This window comes from Saccostrea echinata, unplaced genomic scaffold (genome assembly GCF_033153115.1).
Source record: "Saccostrea echinata isolate AGI-Se365-2 ecotype Australia unplaced genomic scaffold, CSIRO_AGI_Sech_v1 ptg000064l, whole genome shotgun sequence".
Taxonomy (NCBI): Eukaryota; Metazoa; Mollusca; class Bivalvia; order Ostreida; family Ostreidae; genus Saccostrea; species Saccostrea echinata.
Window position 1 is genome coordinate 164982 of NW_026889813.1, and position 25280 is coordinate 190261.

The window sequence follows — 25280 nt, forward strand, 5'->3', positions numbered from 1 at the left end:
TCAAGTCTATTGTTCTTATATACATTTGTTTAATTAATTTGGTACAGCGTTGTGAGCCGCCAGTATACTTGATCCAATATTGAATCTGCAACCAAAACTTATCTCTAGTCATAGAAAAACCGACAAAATATCACAGGTGCGTAAGGGAGGCATAGGAAATAATGACTATTTTTTGATTTCACTTTTGTGGGGGTACCGTTAAAAGAGTTTCATGTAGCCTTGTACCCATTGTCTCAAGCCATGGTCTCGAGTCCTTGAATAACTGTATCCAGAATGGGAGAGGATCGAAAATTTTGGCCGTGGTTTCTGACGATGTCTTGTACAAAGATCAAAAAGTTTTCACCATATCATCATCTATTCTCAATACTAGTGGTAAAAACTGTACTTGGATTCTTGAACATAGCAAACTATCTTGAAAGCATTGGTTTCTTAGAACAAGTCAAACTGAAGAAAAGGGTTTAGCTCTTCTTCATTATTGATGTTCTTATTGATCTTAATACCGAGTTTAGAATTAAAAAAATATCAATGCTCAAATTGTAAATCCACAGACATGGATGGAGGATGGGTACAGCAAAAATATCTTTATTGCAGGTTAGTCATCACATTCTTTCGCCCACAAGAAGGTAATTGAAAAAATGAAACAAAAAATTACACGAACTAGTTATAAAATGTCTTTATAATAAAGAATATTTGTCTTGTTATATTTTACGGTTGTATCTTAATTTAAGTGAAAAAACTTTTCGATATAAGAATTTGATAATCGTAATAGACGATGATTCAATTTACTTCTGAAAGTATGGACTAGCCCCATTTGGGCATCTAAATGGGAATACATACTTCTTAACCCCCAGTCAGATATTATCTGATAATACACATATATCAGTAATTCAAGCGCAGAGGTGTTTTATGTCAAGATTATATTGTTGACAAGATAAAAAGATTACATTTTTATTTTATTATATTTGAAAACATTTTAAATAGTTTGAAGTATAAATTTTTAATGAAAGAAAAACATTTACAAAAAAAAAAAAAAAAAAAAAAAAAAAAAAAAAATCCCAAATTGTAAGGAAACATTTTTGAAATGTTTAGCAAATATACGGTATATACGTATTCATAACATAAATACATGTAAATTTATAACAAGTATTATAATAGGTATTATATAAAGTAGCTTCATTTTGAAGATGAACGTTGGTCAGAGAAAAAGCTACCCCTTGATAAAATTCCATATCGTGACCCGCCAGATACACAGGAAATAAATCCATATTTAGCTGACAAATTATATTGATTGCATACTAATATATATATATATATATATATATATATATATATATATATATATATATATATATATATATATATATATATATATATATATATATATATATATATATTTCATTTCTTTGATCATTTATTAGATTTACCGAAGTAACTAGAATAAAATTTGTCAAAGACAAGCTAGAACAAATTCACTGTTTTAGCATGAATTTATTCCTTTATACGTTAAACTAAAAGGGATATTTAATTGCACCGTAATCACCAAATTAAGCTTTCCTACACATAAAAAGATTATTCATATATATCTTATTTCATTTCTTAACGAATTTGTTAAAACATTCAATGTCAAGTTCGATTGTAAGATAGTATGATCGATTTTGTAACTTAAACACGCAGTATTAGGTAGATTTATTCATTTTCCCCCAAAGAATTCGGAAATATGATTTTTATTCAAATAATGATAAAAAAGCCCATGAAGAATTTAGTCCATGTTTCTAAACATACTGGAACTTGAAAAAAAAAAATCCAGTCACGTTAATCTTTTCGTCCTCCATACTTTACACTAAAAATTACACATAGAGAAAAATCAAAAGTTCTTCGTTTCTTTGTAGTGCTATTTTTTTTTTTTAAATTACGGCTTTTTTCTTGGTTATAACTATTTCTTTGCCTGGCAATTTTACTATCTAGTTGTTTCTTTGCTTGCTGCAACTTTTTTCTTCGCTTAACTGAAACCAAAATTGGTTTATTTGATTAAATGCCCATTTTAACAACATGTATTCAACGGCTTTGCATAGAGTAATTATGCAATGAAACTACCAATATGTGATATACACATCTAAAAAGGCAATTTTTTTAAGAAAAAAAGAAAGGAAAAAGTTTTAAAAAAGTAAAATATTCAAACTTCTCTTGAAAGTATTAAGAAATTTTACTGTATTTTTTAAACTCTAATATGATGTCCTTTGCTTCCTCATTTACCACACTCTATACTTCATCATTATTGGTGATCTGTATTTTTTCTTTTTCACAGCTTTTTCTTGGTCTTCATTTTTATATCTATCGGTTTCTTTGTACATCACCACTTTCACTTTACTATAATTGAATATGTTTTGTAGAATAAACCCTTGGACCAAGGGCCATTGACCACATTACCTGACAATATTGTTTGTCACAGATCTTTTATTTGGCCTTTGCTGTTGACATCTTTGTGTTACTAGTATTTGTTTGTATCAGGTAAGTTAGAAGTCTGTTGTATTTTTTTAAATATGACTTTATACAACAAAATCGGCTTTGCTATATTCGAATCCATTGTACAAGAAAAAACTTAAATTCATATTTAAATGTACTGTTATCAGAAAAAACCCAATTCTCACATTTCAGTAAATAATCATAGTGCATATGAACTAGGATGTGTTTATGTATGTTTATTCCCTTTCCAAAACTGTTATTTTATTATAAATGCTTTTCCATTTATAAAAAAGAAATGCAACCAGGAAAAAATATTATAAATTATATAATTTTAAATGCTTTTCCATCAATAAAATAGAAATGCAACCAGGAAAAATATGATAACAAAAATAACATTTAAGCAATATACCTCATTTTGAGGGTCAATTTTTCATACTTTGAGGAAAAAATATTGATCTGAGAGGATTTGATTTGATTTCGTGGTTGATTTGTTTGTTTGATTAACAGTCCTTCAAGAATGTTTCACTTGTTTTGAGACGCTACCACTTGCCGGTGGAGTGCTGCAAAATTAGACCTGTACTGTACGGCCCATAAACAGTGAGGGATATTTTTCGTGCCAGCACCTATTGTGACACGGGACTTCGGTTAATATAGTTTTAGCTCCAGATTTTGGCATCTTTTTCAGCTCTTCCAAGTCTTTTTTATTTATATATTTTGGATTTCCAACGTTTCGGCTTGAGCATCACTGAAGAGACATAATTTGTCGAAATGCGCATCTGGTGCATCAAAACTGGTACCCTATATGATTTACATAGTCTAATCCGAAAATCTTCACGTTCCACAATGGGATTCGAACCCACGACGTATGGATTAAGTACTTACTCCCCGACTCAAAAGCAAATGCCCTAATCACTGCGCTACGCAGGCGACTGAAGAAGAATCATGATGCTGTTTAATTTAGCATTTCGTAGCGAATTCGTGCGTCCCTTTATACCATGAAAACGACGAGAATTGAACCCCCACCAAAAATTAGAGATTTCACAGAATATATCAATCGTATTTATTTTGTATTTATTTAGACGGAAAGTCTGTTATAAAATGTAAAAAATACAGAGAGAGAGAGAGAGAGAGAGAGAGAGAGAGAGAGAGAGAGAGAGAGAGAGAGAGTTCCTATAAAAATGAAGATCCATTTTATTTGATATTACAAAATTTTACATTGAACTGACCATTTTTAGTATTAAAAACAAAATATATAAATTCATATGATTAAACAGTGGATTTTTTTTTATTTTCAATGTAAAGAATAAAGTCCCATATTTTAAAGTATATCTCTTTGAAACAAAATATCGCGTAACAAAGAATATGTTTAATCTTCTGACAAAATGTTTCTGCTAGATTATCTTCCTAGTATTAATCATTTTATCAACACCATTCACTATTAATGTAGGAATACGACTTAATCAATTTTAATGTTATCAACTCATGATATTGAAAAAAGGGGAAAAATGAATAAATGCTTAAATACAATTTAAAAATATATAATTTTGAATATATTTAACGTCAACCATAAAGATACACTATAAAACAAATCTTTTACATCAATAGTGGCTCTTTAGAGCTTCAGCCTTCAGTATTTTTTATTACGCTAGGATTCAATTCTAAAGAATGACAATTAAAAAGTAGACACAAATATTGGCATCGCAACAGGTTTACATTATCAAGTCAACTGTTCTGTTAAACATTCGTACAACAGCTGTCAGTAACCTTGATCCAATATCGATTCTGCAAACAAAACCTATCTCTAGTCATGTAAAAACCGACAAAATTTCACAGCTCTCAGAGTCTGAGTCAGGCGACAAATCTAATACATGTAGCCTTGTACTCATCACCTCAAGCCACGGTCCGGAGTTCGTGTATAGCTGTCTCCAAAATTGGAGAAGATCGTACAGCGACGATGTCTTGTACCAAGAACAAGAAATTAAATTTTAACCTGTATCATCTATTTTTTTTTAATTCTAGTAGTATAAAAGAAATTGAACGGGTTTTCTTAAATATTGCAAACAATATCTTCAAAATTTTAGTTGCTTAGAACTAGTTGAAGAAAAGGGGTTTAACACTTATTCATAATTGGTGTTCAAATTAATCTTGAGTTTAGATTCAATGCTCTTAATCCTCAGGCAGGTATGGAGGAATGAAATAAGCAAAAAAAAAAATCATTCTAGCAGGTTATTCATCAGGTTTCTTAATTTCACCCACAAGAAGGTAATTGAAAAAAGGAAACCAAAATCTACTGTCAATTAGATGTCTTCAAAGAAAGAATGTTTCTTATCATAATTAAATTTTACGCTTGTATCTTTATTTAATTAAGAATTAAAAAAAAGACTATTCGTAAAAAGAATTTAATAGTCTTAGCAGATGATGATTCAAATTACTTCTGAAAGTATGGACTAGTCCTATTTGGGCATCTAAGTGAGAACACTTACTTCTTAACCCCCTCAGTCAGATATTATCTTTTTATTATCTATATCAGTAATTCAAGTACAGAGGTATTTTATGTCAAGATTATATTCACGCAGATAAGACTTTGATGTGATAATACATGAAAGCATTTGAAATTTTTTTTAAGTGCATTTTTTAAAAACAAACATTTACAAAAATACACAATGTAAAAGTATCATTATTGATATGTATTACACATATTCATATGGCAATCATAAATATGTATATCAAAATAATAAAGGACACTTATTAATAAAAAAAGATCACGTAGAAGGAAAATCCTCGGGCTCACTATCAAACAGTTCTAAAAGCCCAGAGTCACTGCTGCTTATGTCTGCAGCATTAGGCAGGGACGGCATGTTCAGAAATGATACATATTTTATGGATGGTTCATCTTCTCCCAATTCTTCCTCATTTTCTGACACCCTGGAATTGCTTGTATCATTCACACTATCAGCTTGTATATTTAAGGCATTGAAATCCGACAGCGATACACCTCCAGAAGAAGATTCTGGAATTTCTACTGCAGTACGACCTTCTAACCAGTATGTGGTCATAGAACCTTTGCCCTGTGATAAACGTGTACATCCAAGTTTACACATAGTTAACATTCACTTAGAAGCCTTTGATCTAAATATAAATTTTGGAAATCAATGACTATATAGAGCAAATGGAAATTCAAAGTAATTTCCCCTTGTGAAATTTGAATTTTACTGGGTGGAGAAATACACAAAAATATACAAATAAACAAATACTTTTAAATTAATCTTTCTGCTTTTCATAAAAAGAACATACAGAGACATATACGTATTTTGGCCATATTATTGCTTCAATATTTTACCTTTACTTCTAGTTTTCCTCGCTCCACTATCTTATAACAATTTTCTTGTTTTAATAAATCCGCTGTAGTCGCACTAATATGGATTTTCAGTGCTGGCAAAGTAAGAACATACTTGAATAATTCAGATAAAAATTAAAACATTTTAAAAGAGTTATTTAAAACTACTTTAAACCTAGTGTCCTTTACCCAAGCCATTAGATTCCATCCGTGAGGCCGTGTTGACTGTATCCCCAAACAGGCAATAACGAGGCATGGTTAAACCCACGACCCCAGCACACACCGAACCGGAGTGGAGCCCTTAGTAAATAATAACATACAGAAGTTATTTCTGTTTCACAAGTCCTGTATTTTCCATTACAATTCATGAAAAAAGTATATGCCTATTAAATTTAATAGAGAGTAATTCTTTATAGCTTGAAATCCATAAAAGTAATCACATCTGTTGAAGAGAGTTGACACTTAAAAAGTATTAAGAAAACTATGCAGTGAATAAACAGATAAATCATGTCATTTAAGACAAAATACATGTATGATAAATTAAAGAAATCTACAAGTTTCTCACAAACTTGAGAAATGAATTCTTTTAATGATGCTTAGTTTCTATAAATTGGTTGAATAAGCTATATTGGGACATATCTCTTTGGTGAATACAACAAAAACATGCGTTTTAAACTATTTTAAACTTTCAATGAAAAATGAAGAAAGTCAACAATATATTTTTAAATCGTCAACTTCCCTCACATATTAGCAATATACCCTTATCACCTGTATATGGGGTTTATGTCTCTCAGCTTATTCAATACGCAAGAGCATGCTCTATATAAATTGATGTTGCAGAGATCTCAACAACCTCGTTTAAAGTCAGCATCTCGTAAATGGTATAATAGTATGGTCGTTATAACGACCTTATAAGCATATATAACGTATCACTTGGGTCGTATTTTGGCTGACTATTTCCCTACCAATTGTAAAACCTTTGTTTTTATACTAAATTTTACTTCGGCATTTTCCGTCTACTTGATCAATACATAGGGCTCACTGTGGGCGTGACCGGTCTTCATGGGATTCTTACTCCTCCTAGGCACCTGATCCCATCTCTGGAATTTCCAGGGGTCTGTGTTTATGCCCTGTACACAGATTTGTATTGTTTGAAGGTTTTATGAGATCAATCCCTGTTCGTTATCTTCATCCTTTTTCATTCTGAACATATGGTGAGGTCATGATAGATCTAGCTTATTGTCCATAATTAAGAAGAAATATAGGTACGTAGGGAATACCAATTCTTATCTGCAGTTGTTCAGTTGGTTTATGTGGTATTTGGAAATGTTTGACACCATCTAATAGCTCTAGCGCCACTTTGGCCATTTCGTTGGCATGATTATTTTCGTTTCTTTCCGGAAGTCCGCTAACTATCATGTATGCATCACCGATGGTTTCAACCTAAATTTTATCAATTTAAAGGATGTTATATTACCTCTTCATTACACAGAAAATTAATAATATCACAGAACCAGATTTTCAAGAAAGGAGATATGTTTATTTCTTTAAAAAGTATTTTCCTTGGGTTTTATCATGTAGACTTACAAGATAAAAGTTTGCGAAATACTGTTAATTTTGCTAAAAAAAAATGTATGCAGATTATCTTGTGAATGGATGGCATTGTTATCATTTCCCTTTGAAAAATCAACTTAATGTAATCTACTTCATGTACCATATCCACGAGAAGAGGAAATAGGAAGAATTACCTTGTAAACGTCATAATGTTCGATGATATCGTCAAAAAGTGTGTATAGCGAATTCAGCAAATCAACAACCTTCAAGTACACAGAATGACAATTTTTTGCTTGTTTTCAAGAATAAATCAATTGATTCCTGGATCCATCATTTCTTATTTATATGTTCCGTCATTACTCTCTGACAGCATTGAGTTATTTCATTGATTTTATTAACCCATACTGTAGTATCTTGATTTATTTTTATTATCTTTAAAATATTGAAAAGTACATTTTATGAAGAAGAAATGGAGGGAAAATGCATGTAGCATATGTATAACAACTTTTAACAAGGTGCAGATTTTGCAAAATTAAAGTATAAAATGGCTTTTTTATTTAGCAAAACTCATTTTTCAAATTTTTAATTCGTTATTTTTTAGATTCACATATCATGGTTAAAAAAAAAATCAAAATCAGATAACCAGTTACACGGTGATGTGGATTCGATGTCAATGTTATCACATGGACAAATATAATAAAACTTCCTTCAATTTTTTTTCAGCCTTCACAAAAATTCTTAATAGTCTAATCTGACCCACTATACATATTTTGTTCATATAATTTTTTGTATACCTGCATCGGCGTACTACCTCCAGCCAGATTTGTAAAGCCAACAATGTCAGAAAAATAAATCGTCACGGACTCAAAATTTTCGGCGGCCACAGGTTTACCTAGTTTTAATTCCTCAGCCACCTTTCTACAATATCCACAGAAATATGTAAGATCAGACATCAATGTCCTGATGAAGAAATTATTTGTTATTGATAATTTGATAATATATCGCAGAGAATACCTTGGAAGCATACGGAACAAGAGTGCATCCGTCTTTCTCTTTTCCTCCTGAAGCTGTTCGGTTCTCTCTGCTACAATTTCCTCCAACTGATTTGAGTATTTCTCCATCATCACAACCATGTTTTCAATGACGTTAGAATTTCTACAATGGAAAAACACAACAATTACCTAAGATACACATATCAGTAACATATCAAGTAAGCTCCAGTATCAGTGAAGAAATTGTTTACTTGTATGGGTTGATTTTGTTCAGTGTTTTCAGAATTGTTTTCACTGTTGGCCTCATCATCGGGTCCTCTATCCAGCAACTCTGTATCAACTTCTTTATGGCGTAGCTTTGTTTTGCTGTTTGAATACCGTCTAATTCTTGAGGGAAAGATGGTCTAAAACGCTTGGCTTCGTTGTCATTCATTACTTTATTAATGATTTCTGAAACATATCAAAGTACTGACATGTATTTATAATGCGGTTTATATCTTCTGTCAACCATAACTTAATTCGTTTTCCAGGGAAAGGTCTGTACTGCATTTTACGATAAAATTATACGTATTGTATACTATTCATTCTGCAGAATTTCTTTTAAGCATACATAATTTAATTTGTTTTTAGGGTAATTTTTTTACCAAACAGAAAAAATGCGTATTTATATTGGATAGTAATTGTTGTATATTGTCAGAGCTTTATAGAATGTTAAAAATAATAGACTGCAACCTTCAGCAGTGGAAAGACTCTCCATTGAGCAGAACTACAAATATATAGAATGTTAATGATTACAGACTACAACCTCCAGCAGTGATATGACTCTCCACTGAGCAGAACTACTAGTATATAGAATGTTAAAAATATAGACTAAACCTTCAGCAGTAAGATGGCTCTCCATTGAGTAAGGTTTGTCCCTACAGATGAGTTCCTTAGCAATAATGGCGAAAGCATACACGTCACCGGCGGCAGATCCAAATCGCTTTCCAGTGGGGATGATCCTTCTCAGGAGTTCTGGGGCGGTCCACAGTAAAGCTAAAGAAAAAAGGAATTCATAATTATGTTAGTTTATTTAAAAACTCCTTGATTACTACTATCTCGAAAATTCAAAAGAGTGAAGCTCAATAATTTAAAGAAGCCTAAATAGTATTCAGTTCTTTTTATAAAATTAAAGAGAAACAAAATCCAAGAATCATGGTTTTATAGATTGATTTTTTTACTTGAGAATTGAATTAATCCCGGATTTAGAGATCCTAGAAACCAAAACTTTGAATTATGGATTCAGCAATCAATCTCACTTGATCCTTAAAGATGTGTTCCGATAAGTAAATGGATGAAACAGTAACCTGAGTATTTCTCATCATCCCCTTCTTTCTCTTTGTCGATATCTTCACCTTGTAGATGACGAGGAGCGAAGTCTGTAAGTTTACACGCCCAGCGATTGTCAATCAGACAATTGGAACTTTTCAGATTACCATGGAAACGTAGGTCACTCTTATGAAGGTATGACAGTCCCTTACAATGAAATAATTTTTACGTTAATGGGTTAATTATAAAAAAGTTTTTTTTTTCTTCCTAAGGACAAACCATCTTTAAGCGGCTAGCATATAGGCTAAACGCTTAATTTCATGTAACCAAAAGTCGTATGCAACTGGATGCTTCGTCAAAGCGCTACCTATGATCTGTTTACCCAGTAGCGGAACCCCTCGGGCCTTTCTGACCTCTGACAGCCAAATGCCAGAGATGATCGCTTGGCTTGAAATTGGGGGAGGGACCTGAAGGGTCAGTACTTTAATATTGTGCCACAAAATTCCCTTCTGATTTCAATTTTTTTCTTTATTCGCCCAAAACCAGATCACTTATACAAGAGATACATTTATACAAAATACACAAACATAAATACTGTAAACCAACTGTTGTTCGCGTCATCTTTTATTCGCGAATTGTCTGCCTTAAATCTATCTGCGACTATCAATTTCCGAGACTGGGGAAAATGATACATAAATACACAATAAAATGATCTGTTTGCGACGAGAAATATTCGCGAGCAAATGAAGATCGCGAAACTCGCGGATGTTTCTCGCACCTGAATAAAAGTTGGTTCACAGTAACAGTCACGGGTCAAAAATAGACAAGTATATATAAAAAAAAAGAGAAAAAAGTAAGCACATAATCAGTTATATAGGATTCAAGAAGAGCAGACAGTTCCAAAATAATTCTTCATAAATTTCGACAATTTTTATATTTCTACATTGTTTGCGTTTATTAGTTCATTAAACTTGAAAATGTTAAATTTTTTACAAAATCTTAACTCATCGGTGGGAAGGAGAATATAATTGACATGCGATCCTGTAGCATTTCTGCATTACATTATTTACCAACAAAAGAGAGCATCTTGTGGCAATGGATTCATAATACCACGATTTATTGCAAAATCGTGATAGATTTGCACAGCTATCAATTAATTAAGCTAACACAATAGAATAATTCTAACAGAGACACGCCTAGCTGCAGTGTAGATATTTTACGTATTGCATAGTAGTATAAACTAATTTCAATGTGCACTACCGGCATGAAAGATTCTTGTAGATTGTCTGAATATTATTGTATAAATATTACATGATTTTTTGAGGTCGTCTAATTGTAAATCCTGACTGCGTTCTACACAGTGTAATATAAATAGATGTTTGTTGAAATTTTTGCAAACAATTATATACACGATCATAATGCTTTAAATATCTAAACGATGATATCCATGGAAAACTTAGTAAATGAAAAAAAAATTGAGAATGCTTTTGAAAATTTTAATCGGCATCCTCCTCTTCATCAAGCTGTGATACATATGCATAGGTTAAGCTGAGAAATTGACTTCGTCATGAAAAAAATCTTGACAATTAGAACAAATTTTTAAATAACACTGAAACTCTGGTTGAATACTTCTTATATATTATGAAAAAATGGTTGTGAACATGCTTAAAGATAAAACTGTCTTAAATATGATCTTCATTTTGAGCATTTGAGAATAAATAAAAATGGCAAATACGTGTATAATCATATTGAGAGAAATTAACATACACACATATTGTACTATCAATAAAAAAATATCAATGACAACTGCTAAGGAGACATAATGAATATTGATTGTAAGTGACAAAACGAATAATTTTTGCAATGAGGAAACAATCTGTAAATCAAAATTATAATGGCTTTAAAAATACATTTACATTCGTAAATACTTTTGTATAGTTGGATTAGAAAATAAGTTTAATTTCCATGCAGAAGACCAAATTTTAGTTTTGAAAGTCTTAATTTTTCAAGAATACATGCCAGAATTTTGTAGAAGATGCCCTCATAAATAATATACTTTTACAGAAATGTTTGAAATACTAGAGTTTTTAATTCTCCCTCTTGTAGTTTCAGAAATATTCATTCTAATTGAAGTCAGATCTTCCTATGTCCGTGGAGAGTACTAAATACGGTGCGGATCAAAGAAGATATTAATTTCATTAGATTGCAGAAATATTTTTATTTAATTTTCTAAAGAAACAAAAGGTGGCAATAACAGACATATTAAGTTATCTCAAGAGTATTGCATGAATAGTAGGTGTCAAATACTCAGCACTTGTCCCTATATATAGCATGCAATACTCTGAGTTTATGATTGTCGTACTCTTCCATTTCCTGAATTTAAATAGAGGCTTCGATAGGGTTAAGAAAACATTGATTATTTTGCAATAAAATTACCTTGCATATATCAACAGCAATAGATATCTTAAACATTGTATCCAATTTAATGTCGTCATGTTCGATCACATCCTGCAAAATAAATTAGAAATTAGATTCTGAACGAGCCATGTCCCGTGATAATTTGCTGGTACATGTAATCAGAAGAATACTAGTATTGTTTGACAGGGCTGAGAAATTTACCTGAACACTTCCTTTAGAACAGTACTCCCATACAACGCAGGGGATCTCAGAATCTGTACAGATACCCAACATGGCGGCAATGTTTGCATGTTTGAATTCAATAACCTGATAATTGATAATTTTATGAAAATGAAATCCTTAGATTATGTACACAACGGAAATGGAAATGACAATGCACTTGTCAAACAGACCTCTTTCATTTCTTTCAGGAACTTAACCCCATCTGTTTTGAACTTCTTTTTCCTGAGAGACTTTAAGGCCACTAGACGCCCTCTATATCGGGCCACAGTGATTTTTGAGTTGTGTATGACGTTGTTGTCCATAGAGAACGTGTCAGCGTTTGTGGTTCCTCCCGTGTATTCTGTTCCTTTGTCTGAGCGGCTGGTGATGCTCAAGCGCCGGTGACGTTGAATTGACGCAGTCCCTACACTGTCTTTCCTCATTGCCAAATCACTACTGCTGTCATTTCGGGATAGGTTCTATTAAAAGTGTTAAAAAATTGTTTAGAGTCACCGTGCAATGAACATCCCGTAAAATAATTACTACAAAGCGGATTTTCACTTTAGTGTTGTAATTAATAAAAAGTAAAAAAAAAATATTATAAGCTTCAGGTGCTTATCACGAAAACTTACCATGAAAGACCGAACCTGTTTTCCTACAAAGAAATCGATGTCTTTGAAAGGAATTTTCCAAACAACATTTTGAAGGTCCTTCTGCCTTTTCCATATCCTGGAACACAATGGCATATTATAATCTCGTAAAGATAGATCGCTACTGGTACCATGGGAAATTTATTAAATTACTTTGTTATTTACATAATAATATTAAATGATTGCACCTTACAAGGTATTTGCATAATTTGTTGATTTCATACCAATTCTAATTGATGTAATGGTGCTTCCTACCACAGATAATTGTCAACCGATTACTAACTTTAGAGGCAATTGTAAAATTGGATAAATTTGCTTACCTCGTCAGGTGGAAAAGCACGAGTAACACTGAAAACATTCCGTTCAGGTATTGTATTTACCTGTAGGCCAACAACAACATCATTGCTAGAACCATGGCTGCTAATGACACACCGATGTACACGGCGAGATCAGAAGACGAAGCTGGAATATGTAAATACACGTATTATAATGCTTCTCAGCCTCATTTACAAGCACTTGAATTTTAACGGGATACGGCGTTAGAATCGATATTTTTTTCCCAATATTGATCCAGTTGTGGTGGCAGACAAATAGAAATTGTTAGTTTTCCAGAACTTGACAATGGAAAAAAAAAACTTTGTAATGTTTGGTACGTATAGGTTAACCCGACTTCGACCTTTCTCCTTCCTTTGTTGTGATGCGTTCTTAGCAAATAAAAATCCGCTTCTATCTTAAAGGCATGACAAGCACTATGTTTCAAGTTGGAATCTTCGATTAAAGTGATGAAAAATTCATACGAGTTGATATCGATTGCTAATCGGCATTTAAAAACAATTCTTTTTGGATGTATTTTCAAGTTCAATAGAAACTTTGCTTCAGGGACTTTAGCACGAAAGACATTTTACCGAAAACCCAATTAAGAGAATTTTTTTTAAATTTTATCATCAGTGTTACTGTAAGAAAGGGTATAAAAATCAAAGAGTGACAGATGTTTAAGAATAAAGAATATTGAACTATAAGAAACAGTGTTTATATAATACAAAATAAAATTTCTTATTACTATGATTTGAATCTCCTGCTTTGAAAGATATCCCTTTATATTTTTCTATAGTCAGTAGGTAAATTTGAAAAAAAAAGTTCACAGTGTTGTTGATGTTTCTTATAAATAATGCCACCACGAGAGAGAGAGAGAGAGAGAGAGTTCCGATATAGGGTATATGGCTGTATAGTACAATTCAAAAAATTAAAAATACTTCTCCCTAATATGCTTACAACTTATCACTTGTTTATAAAAACGTTAACATTTCAATAAGGGAAAGCAGACATTGCGCTTGAAGAAATTTAAGGACATTGATAGTGGCTTCTAAACCACTGGATCATTGATTTAAAGACAGATGATTGGTCATACCTGGAGATGCTGGACATTTCTCATTAAAGAAGCCGCAGGTGGGCGTGTCTAACGGGATACGATCGTTACTGGTCGTCCCATCTCCCCACCGGAAGAAGGTTATGTCGCTCTCCTGTGTAAATTATCGATAGACAATTTGTTAACAAGTGCTGCTTTTGAAGAGGATTTTAATTTTTTCAGACCAAACCTTAAATTTCAATTCGGATGAATTAATTATGATGATAAACTAAGATCAATGGAAAAACATTACGGTAAGTACAGTCTTCATTTAAACAACATTTCTCTGAAAAAAATATTTATTTATACTTAAAAATTGACAATACAATGTTGGATTCCTTGATCTATGATGTAAATATAGATTCTATGAATATTCTTCTTTTACTGAAGGTTAGATGTGAAAATATCAATGCAAAAGTTGGCAGATTTACCGGAAAAATAGAGCCATTAACAATTGTCATCCTGTAGTAGGCCACAGTAGTGAAATTCCCGGATTCCGAGAGGTCGTATACAGTAATAGAAGCATAACGATCAGAATTACTCGACATCACTACATCTCCAGAAAGACCTAAACAGATAAACATTTTAATAAACCTCTTTATATATGACCAAGTGCAGATTGTGAAACGACACTTAAAAAAAAATAATAATAGATTTTCACATTTCAATACTCGTAAAAAAGTACAATATTTATTGTATATTATATACCTTTAAAATTGAAGTTTTCTAGAGATTGTCTGATAGTGGAACCATTAACTGTAGCTGGGTCGCCTCCATTGTTACGCAATGCTAGGGCGTAGAGGTACACAGCATCATAGAGAAATGGTGAGTATATATCAGGCTTAAAAATAGATAAGATAGCGTGAAAATTACTCTTTAAAAGATTAGTTAATTTAAGTAAAATAACTTCCATAGAAATCACTTTTTTATTTGTTGGTCATATATTCTTACCAATAATTTATTACATTAATATACGCAGTATTTTATTTAGTAGAAATTGAATTTCAAGAGTGTTTCTCAAGAACCTTAAAAAGAACACCTGGGAATTGGTTACCTGTGCCCAATCAGGTAGAGAAGGAAATGCCGATTTCAAAGACAGGTAAGCTGCATGGGCTTCAGCGGACCAGGTGGATGTTGAATTTCCTTCCAAAGCGTCACCAAAAGACAGCTGAAATAAGCAAAAATCTTATGACGAAAGCTTCGATATACCTACATGTTGGTAGTTACATGTACAATGCCAATCTGGAAAATTCTTACGTAAAGTAGGTTTTCAAATCCCCGGCGGGCCGCGTCATCATTTGTGTCTCCATGTTCCCATAATGCAGTGCTCTCTACATCTGCTAATTCTTCATTAGACAGTAAAGTAGTCTTAATAAAAAGAAACTGATAGTCTCCGCTGGCCATTCCTTGAGCATGTGCTCGGATCATATAAGCACGAAGCTCTGACTCAGGAACAATTAAGATGATAACTTAAAAAGATAAAAATACGGCTTCATCAAAATTGTGGAAACAAGATAAAGATTGCAACGAAACCGAGGTTATTTTAATTTAAAAAAAAATGGTTAAGTGATTTGACATTACTGTCTCTTTGATTATTTCAGACATACTTCTTCCTTCGTACTTGATGGCAGAGTATATATTATCTATCGTTGAATCGGTTGCGTTTAGATCCACGCGTGCGTAGTGATGAGCGAGAAAAAATCCGAACGAAGACCAGTATGGACTCTCAATTTCCGAGATGAATGCATTTGCGTATGCCTCACATTCGGAATCCACAGAAGATATGACAATCACCCGAACCCAGAAGAATCCGGATAAAAAGATGGTGAGAATATTTCCTGTTTAAAATATATAACTTCAAAAAACAACAAACGAACAGTTAAATGTCTTCCTCTTCATTTTTTTGAGTAACAATTATATTTTTAGATTAAACATTTTACAGTTAACCAAGTTATATGAAATTGAAATCCCGTGTAATTTTTTTTTTTTTTTACCAATAAAACACTTTTTTGCTGTCAATTCTACATAGTCGGCATATGTCTTGCATAGGAATTCTGAACACAATTAATTCTCAGAATGCTGTAGATTTCTACCTATTGCCGAGAGAGGGGCGATGGATCGGACCAGTGTCTGTAATTTACTCTTGTCATCAAGAGATTCTTCATTGGACAGCCAACCAAAGACAGGGATGTCTCTATAGGCAGCCAACTCGGCAATTGGAATCATGGCTAAGGAATGAAAAAATAAAGTTTTTTATTCCATAAACAGAAGTAAGGTATAATAATGTATACTTCCACGTTTCCTCGATTGGCAAGCCCTTTAAAGTGATCGGGATCGATATCTAAAAATTACTATAACTTCCTGCTTCCGCTGGCTTCGCTTATTAGCAGACTTTTTTTTCCTTCAAATTTTATCGAATCGAATCGACTTGCTTCGTCGTAAATCACTTGTAGAGCCTAAGTAGATGTTAAGGGCATGTTGTACACTATTTTTGGTATGTTGTGTATATATTTTGAGGGCAAGTTGCGCATTTTTGCAAAATGGATTTAAGCCAGGATGACAATGTACGCTCTGACTCGGAGAGTGACCAGTAAGAATCGGGGAAAGAATCTGAGAGATCTAATCTCCCTGTAGATAATGATAGCTCCACCCTTCAGGACACAGATCTGCAAGGCAACTCTAATGTCGTTTCTTTAGAAACAGAATCTGATAGGGAGAGATTTGATCTTGCATATGGTAAGAATTCATTTTTTACTTGAAGGCAGCATAGCTGCGTACATGTACTGTTAGAAATATTTTTATCAACATCTGATAGGTGATAGTATCAAACGCCACATTTTAGATGCTGTCCCTGACCTGCTAACGCTTTCTGTAAACCTCCAAAAGTTGATAATTTTGTGGAGGATTTCATAGATCATAAGGCTATAAAATTTTTAAAAATGCAGGATAAAAGTCTGGCATTTATTCAGAAGAAAATTGCTCTGCCGTTGGCCAAAATCTGACAGGTTATTGATGTGCCACGGAATGGCCAGGAGGAAAATTTTGAATTTACAGTTCTTGAGAAGCTAAAATTGATAGAACAAACAGTAGCTTTAGTTGGCCAGACAAATGCTTCTTGTTTGTAGTAAAAAATAGAGTTGGTCTATGGAGATAAAACTTTTAAGGCTCTTGACAGGAAAAGCAAGGGTAGAAAGAGATCCAGAGATCTCTCAAACAAAATGCAACCTAAAAGGAGACACAAAGATAAGTCAAAACAGCTCTTTCGTACAAAGCCCTCACGTGGGTTTAGAAATTGTTCGAGTAGTCAGTCTACATGGATGTCGAAACAAGGCGATTAGAGTTACAGAAAACCTGTGCAATCAAACTTCAAGATTTTAAAGAAACCCAGATCAGGGAGAACAGGTATGGGAATAATCGAGGGCATACCTATTGTTATAGAGCAAATAAAAATTTCAAGTCTGAACAATCTGCATGCCGCAGTGGTACATCTCAAAGAAATTTATCAAGACAAAATAGCATTTCAGGAAAACTGGAAAATGATTACAAAAGATCAAAACTTGTTGGAGAATATTTTAGGATACAAAACGGAATTGAGTCCAGAACCAACTAAGAGGGTTCTACCAAAGCAAATAAGATTATCAAAACAAGAAATTCGGAAATAGAGGAGATGTCGGTCAAGTAGTGGAGTGGAGATTGTTCAGAAAGAAATGGTCAGTTTGCCATTCATTTATTTGTACGACCCCCAAAAGACTAATATTCAATCTGAAAGCTCAAAAAGAATTTGTAGTGTACAATCACTTCAACATGAAGGGTTTTCAGGTGGTCATAAACTTGATACAGAGAGGGGATTGATTATGGTTAGATCTAAAAGATGCACACTTTTGCATACCAATTTGTAAAGATCACAGAAAGTATCTAAGGTTTCAGTCCTAAGGGCTGATGCTACAGTACAAAGGACGGCCATTTGGACCGACATCAGGTCCAAGGTCCAAGACATTTCAGAAAATATGAAACCAATCATTGCGCTATTGAGACGCATAGGAGTCCGGCTTGTGATTTACTTAGACGACATATTGTTGCTAAATCAATCGCAAGAAGGGCTTTCAAAAGACAGAGACACTTTTGTGATTGCTTCACAATCTAGACTGGTTAATGGTTCATGAACTGGTAAAAAATCTTTCCTAACTCCATATCAGCAGCTAGCATTTCTTGGTATAACAATAAATTCAGTGGGAATGGAAATAGCTCTTTCGGCAACAAAGTAGGAAGTATCAAAGGAAAATGTATAGAAATGATAAACAAAACAGAAAACTTACGTGTCAATACAAGAGTTATCAAGTTTAATAGAGACACTCAATGCTACAGAAGTTGTCATCCCGGCCTCAATGTATGTGAGGGAGCTTGAAGTGTTCCAATCAAAATGCCTGTCAAAAGCAGCACAAAGAAATTATCAAATTTGGTAATACTGCCCCAGGCTTCCAGGGGGAGATAAACTGGTGGCTACAGCAACTAAAATAATGGAATGGAAAACAAATTGGAATGTTTACAAATTCGGACTTACTGGTACAAACAGATGCTTTAAAAACATGGTGGGGACAGAGTGCCTCACTCAGAACTGAAGGATGGAGAACCTTCGAATTCCTCAGAGAAAAAAAAGTATATCATTGTACTGGAATTAAAGGCAGTGCAAACACAAACAGAACACATAAATTCAGACAACACACAGTTGTTGCTTATCTGAACAAAATGGAGGGAACCAATTTGAAAATTATTGTTGTTTATACACTCTGTATTACTTTTGTATGTCATGTACATTATGCTTTTGTAAAGGATAAAAAGTAAAATAAAATAGATAAAAATATATAAAATAAGTAAGAATTGATATTAAATTGCTATCAATGAAAAAAATATTGAACTTTGTCTGTTGTTTGATTTTCAGAGACAAGATGTTTGTTGTTTAACGTCCCTCTCGAGACGTTTCACTCATATGGAGACGCCACCACTTGCCGGTGGAGAGCAGCAAATTTTGACCCATACTCGGCACTAAGGCCATTGAGCAGTGAGGGATCTTTTTCGTGCCTGCACCTACTACGACACGGGGCCTCGGTTTATAGGTCTCATCCAAAGGATCGGTCTCCACGTCCCACAATGGGATTCGAACCCGCGACGTAAGGATCAACTCCTTACTCTGCGACTCTAGAGCAAACACTCTAACCACTACACCACGCGGGCGACAAGACTTAAATATTTCATGGGATAAAAAGACAACCGACAGGCCTAGATGTGCAGAGATGTGGTGTCTATAGAGACAGAACACAGATTTTATTTATTTATTTTTTGTTGTTGACAACTTCTACCAGATGGTGACATTCCACAAAAAATTACCTAATGCATCTTAAGTTTTTAAAAGATGGGATAAAGTTATTTTTGAATATGATAACCAGGTATATTTATTTTTATCTGTTAGCAAAATCAGTCTTTTATCGGCAGATCGCTCGCCATCGTCAGATGGAAGTTATATATAGTAATTTTTAGATCCTGATCACTTTAAAGGGCTTGCGAATCGAGGAAACGTGGAAGTATAAAACATTATACCATACATCAATTTAATAATAAAATCATACCTTCATTGCATGCCTACTTACAAAAATTTTCAATTTTATGTTTATTTTCTTTATTAAAAATTCTGAAGCACAAAACTGATTATTGAGAGAATACGACTGTAGCCAACTTTGAAGGACAGGTTATATTTATTGCTTCGTTATATATACAAAATTCATGTTAATATTTCTTTTTTTATTTTGGTGCAGCTTCTTGACAAAGTCTGAATTCCACAAGCAGATATATCGCATATATTGCCATTTCGTTTGTTATAATGTAGAAAAAGATATTTTAATATAAGTGTAATCTCGTTTCAGTTGAATTTACATGCAATTGTACATGCATATCACATTTTTTTTTTAATTTTTGTCAAACCTTAGCTTAGAAGTAGTTTTATTAGTGGAAGTAAAGAAGAGTATTTAAATTTTCTAAAACTATTTATCACTTGTTTAGTTCTTTATACAGTGGTAGCTTATAGGATATGTTTTTATATCCACGGTAGTGATGCCACAATGGTTTTTACCTGAATTTCATCGAGTGGATTTACATATATATAAAACAGCGTAAACATGAAATAGCTATGTGTAAAACATGTGGTAGATATGTGTAAAACATGTGATAGATATGTGTAAAACATGTGAAAGATATGTGTAAAACATGAAATTAATAGCTATTAGTAATTGTGATAAAAAGAATCTCCCATTGTTTTTGGTTATATATGGGTTTTTATCAACTCGTGTGTTTTGATCCCCTCGCCAAGACTCGGGGATAAAATCACACAACTCGTTGAATAAAAATCATATCCAACCACAAACCGTAAGAAACATTTTTTCCTCTCTGACAATTAAAGTGAGACAACTTAATATTAATGTAAAATCAATACATAAAAATGAGTTGCCTCCGCTTTCCATTCTTAAATCCCCCTACGATGATTAGTAGCATTTAACCATGGTTATCAATATTTTTACATTATTCAGCTTTCCGATTTTACGTCCCACTCACTATCTTAATTCTTCTGTTTATCCTATGCATCTCTATTTCTGGGAAAATATGATAAAACAAAACATTTCTTTACCTTTTGTGCATGGTGGCCCAAATATGACGTCCACTCTATTTTGAAACAAAAAATCGGTAAATTTTCCAATGCTTTGCTTGCTGTCACAGCCAGAATCTATCCAAATGATACTAAGGAAGAAAAGCAAATACATGATGTAAATTTTCTTCACAATAATGAGAAAAATTAATAAACTGTTAATTATACGAGTAATTTATAAGACTGGAAAATTCATGGCTAAGAAAATTCAGTAAATATTTAAGTCAATGAACAAAAATTCTATAAAGTGTCCCCTGTGTTCAAGTTTCAAGTTCAATGAAAAATAAATACCCATTGTACTAATTATCCAGAAATCTATTTCCACAACAATGATCTTTGGTTTAATCATTGTTTTAAAATATTATGAGTTAGATCTAATAAACTTTTCCCATGAAATTGTTTCTTTCGTAAAAGACACAAGGCCTCAATCAAACTCACAGGTATATTTTTTTCAAAATGATTTTAAAATACCCAATGATCAAGAAAAAAATACGTAAAATTGTCAGAAAGACATTTAATTAAAACGACATTTTGACGCAACTTGTACCAAGGATCATTGTATGTGGTACTTGTATCCTTGACTTTAAAAAGAATACTTTGAACAAAATTATACCAAAATTATACCAATAAAATTATGAATATTCTCTTTTATTTTTCTTTAACGTTTCCCTTGAAGACGGTATACAGTATTGAAGTATCTTACATTATTCGGACTATGCACTTAATTCCTCTCTTTTGTGAGGATACATAATGTGAAAATTTTCAATTATTCCATTGGTTGAGATTTCTTGTTATCTAATTTCCGTACGACTTTTTAATCTTTAAAAAATCGTCAAAAGAAACAAAAGAAAATTGCAATAAATGAAAATGAAACTTTAATTTTTTATGGCAACTATTAAATTTTTTTTTCTATATCTGTAAGTTACATAATCAGAAATATTCTTTTTTGCAGGAAAATATTAAAATTTGTGTTTATTCTTTTTTTTGCACTGTCTTTCGTATGATAGCGCTAATGTCTGTAAAAAGCTGGTATAGAAATACCTAGCCAAGAACTTTTCAAGAGTACATGAAATACGGCCTGATAGGTGTAAACCACTTCACTGTTTTATGGTTGTTGCTAAAGACAGCAAAGTTTTTTTTTTTTAAAAAAAAAAAAAAAAAGCTTTACTTGTATATTTAGCAAATAGTTATTGCATACTTAGCAAATAGTTATTGCATACACGTACAATGTTCCGCTAGACAAAAATATTGGGCGCCCACTTAATAGTCATAGGAAATTAAAAGATATCTTTAAGCACATCTTCTCATGGATGTAGTTTTGTTCTAGGAAGGGGGCATTGAAAAAAAAATCATTATATTCATTAATGTTGTGACGTAATTAATTGTCTCCACTTTAATTCTTATACAAAGTAAAGAAAATGCAACGCTATTTAATGCTCTGGTGTCCATAATTAGAGAGGACTAGAAAAATCTAATCAAGATACATCGTCTGATGTCAGGTTTACATACAGCCTAAGCAGTGCTACAGTACTGTATAATAGGATCTAGAGCTGCAGTTAAATTTCGATTTAATTTATCATTTTTAATTAATTTATCTTTGAACTTTTGATTAATTCATCCTCGAGTTTTACCTTCTTGTATAAATAAATGAAACAGAGGAGAAGAGGACATTAGAAAAAATGTGAAACATTCAGTAATTGATAAAAATAGAACCAATTTTAGAAACTATACTGGATTTTAAAACTTAACTTTAAATCATTGGTACTCTGGTAAATTTTCTACATAATAATGAGAAAAATTGATGAAACTCTTAATTATAATTGATTAGACTGGAAAATTCATGGTAAAAAAACAAAAAACAAAAAAATATTCCCCGTGTCCCAGATTGAAGGTCAATGAAAAATGAATACCCAATAGATTTTTTTTACAAGAATATATTTCCACAACAATGACGTACTTGGTTTAAAATATTATAAGCTACATTCCAATGAAATTGTTTCTTTCGCAAAAGACAAAAGGTCTCAATCGAACACCAAGGTATTTTTTTTCAATATGATTTTAAAATACCCAAGATTGATAAAAAAAAAGTACAGTTATGTAAATTTGTCAGAAAGACATTCGATAAAAAGACATTTCTCTACATGTAAAGGATCATTGTTCGCAGTAATTACATCTTTGATTTTGAAAACAACACTTTTAGCAAAATCATACTAAAATGAATATCCAGTATTATTTTTTTTTAGTATTATGGTAAAGCGCCATTGTATATTTAGCAAATAGTCATTGCATACACATATAACATTCCTTTTTTTGCCAATAACTTTTGAACGGTTAGTGCTGCGCTTTTATATTTCTTGTTACAAGAACTTTCTTTCGGTAACATCATTTTTGATCTGATGACCTTAATCTTCAAGTTTGACCTATTTTTGATAGATACCACTAACTAACTTAAACCATCGTCATAACTTCTTAAAAGTTGGTGCTAGGGTTTTCATATTTCACAAGTGCATTTCTTGACAAATGACAAAACCTTTCTTTGGGTACCAACATATTTGACCTCATGACCTTGGAGTTTGACCTACGTTTGAAAAACTTTAACCTTAGCCATAACTTTTGAACGGTTGGTGCTATGGCTTTCATATTTCACGTATGCATTTCTTGTGACAAGACCTCTCTTTTGGTACAAACATTTTTTGAACTACTAAAATATTGCCCATGAGCTGCCATACGGGGGCATCAGTGTTTAATTCACAAACACATCTTGTTTAAATAAGTAAATATAGCGAACAGAGTGGGACCCAGTATATCAACCCGTCTTTTCCATTGAGGACAAGTCAAAGTCAGTATGTGAAGAAATGGTATATGAAAAAAATATCGTCCAACACACTTGCAGAAAGATTTTAGTCGAAATAGTTTAATACAGTTGAAATTCATAAGAAACAAATTGCATGTATGCAAACTATGAACCATAATAATGTAATTTTTTCCCAGTGTTAGGAAAGTTTAAAGAAATGATTTCATGTTGCAAAAATACATGGAAACGATATTAAAAAAATATGCACACATGCATGCCTCCCACAACCTAATTTAATGTAAGTTGGAATCACGTCTCTGCGGGGGGTTTCTTTTTTGAGGTGAAGGGGAGTATTAGGTACATGTTGCAAGAATTCAGTTTATTAAATGCTTAAATAAATGTTTCAATGTGATGTAGGAACTAAATATCAACACGGACACACCCTAGAACAGCGACGAGTCTAAGATATGCACTATTCTTCTTAACACTGACAGAACACGTAGATAACGTCTCATTAAGAACTTCAGAAGAGAACATACAGAAAAAATGTAAAGAGAACACATGTTTTGTGTTCTTTTTTTTTTTTCAAATTTACATTATAAAACAGGTTCTTTAGATTAAATGATTAAAATTATGAACAAAGATTTAGTGGGGTAATTTGTACCTTATGAACGAGGTTCATTAACGGACAGAGATAAACACACATAGGAAATTTCAAAGTTCTTTTAATTAATTTCCCAATAATTCGTCTGAAACATGAGAGTCACAAAAATAATTAAATTAGAAAAAAGACATGATACTCACTCAAAAACGCCACTGGGTAATATCCCAGTATTGTAAATATTTTCTACAGCGTATGCCAGAGCTCCTACGGACGTGGAGGCGTTCACGAAGATGACCGAGGAAGGTGGGGTTTCCCTGGGGGCCATCCACACAGTCTGAACATGTCCACAACGAGCAAGGGGAGTAAAGGTAAAAATTAAAACCATACAGGTATTAATCAACATAGTTCGATATTTCATAAAATTCCTGAATTTTTTTTCATCTTTCATCTATTATGATTTTTCGTATTCCAGAATCAGTTCTATAGTTTTCCGTTGTATCAGTCAACTTTTTTATGAAACATGTACAATGAACCATATCGATTAAAAAGGAAACTTAACACACCAGATATTATGATTAACACATTGCAAACAAGTACGAGAAATTTGGACTTTAAGTGCGACTCTCACTAACATTTTATTTGTAATTAGATCTAATGAATAAACCAAACATGACGATAAGATTTGTTCATTCAGTGTTTGTTTTAGTGAATGATGATCCATTGGGTCAATAAATACCATGACAAAATGTATCGCGTTAATGGTACAAGTAAGACTATTGTCAAATGTGATGAATCGTACCCTTAACCTAAACAAATATTCGAGGTTCTGGACAGGTTTTCACTGTATATATATATGAATA

The 25280-nt window shown here is 32.6% G+C and overlaps 1 protein-coding gene and 1 pseudogene across 1 annotated transcript; one reads left to right on the plus strand and one right to left on the minus strand.

Moving 5' to 3' along the window:
• Positions 1-5177: 5177 nt before the first annotated feature.
• Positions 5178-24823, minus strand: LOC133175649 (atrial natriuretic peptide receptor 1-like). The gene is made up of 24 exons (XM_061310760.1): positions 24621-24823; positions 21005-21114; positions 16422-16556; positions 15936-16166; positions 15586-15797; positions 15383-15496; positions 15037-15169; positions 14760-14896; positions 14332-14443; positions 13304-13385; positions 12906-13002; positions 12465-12752; positions 12274-12378; positions 12091-12162; positions 9693-9861; positions 9223-9381; positions 8598-8796; positions 8369-8509; positions 8149-8272; positions 7549-7617; positions 7081-7243; positions 5990-6100; positions 5804-5895; positions 5178-5531 (listed from the first exon to the last, which is right to left on the minus strand). Exons 1-24 carry the CDS (start codon positions 24821-24823, stop codon positions 5226-5228), a joined length of 3564 nt encoding a protein of 1187 aa, XP_061166744.1. The 3' UTR covers positions 5178-5225.
• Positions 16869-17990, plus strand: LOC133175923 (uncharacterized; annotated as a pseudogene).
• Positions 24824-25280: the final 457 nt, after the last annotated feature.

Coding starts and splice junctions, on each gene's coding strand:
- LOC133175649 (XM_061310760.1), bottom strand. CDS start 24,823: ATGTTGATTAATACCTGTATGGTTTTAATTTTTACCTTTACTCCCCTT. Junction 15,170..15,382: donor CTCTACCTGATTGGGCACAG/GTAACCAATTCC, acceptor TCTATTTTTAAG/CCTGATATATACTCACCATT. Junction 14,444..14,759: donor TTAATGGCTCTATTTTTCCG/GTAAATCTGCCA, acceptor TAATTTACACAG/GAGAGCGACATAACCTTCTT.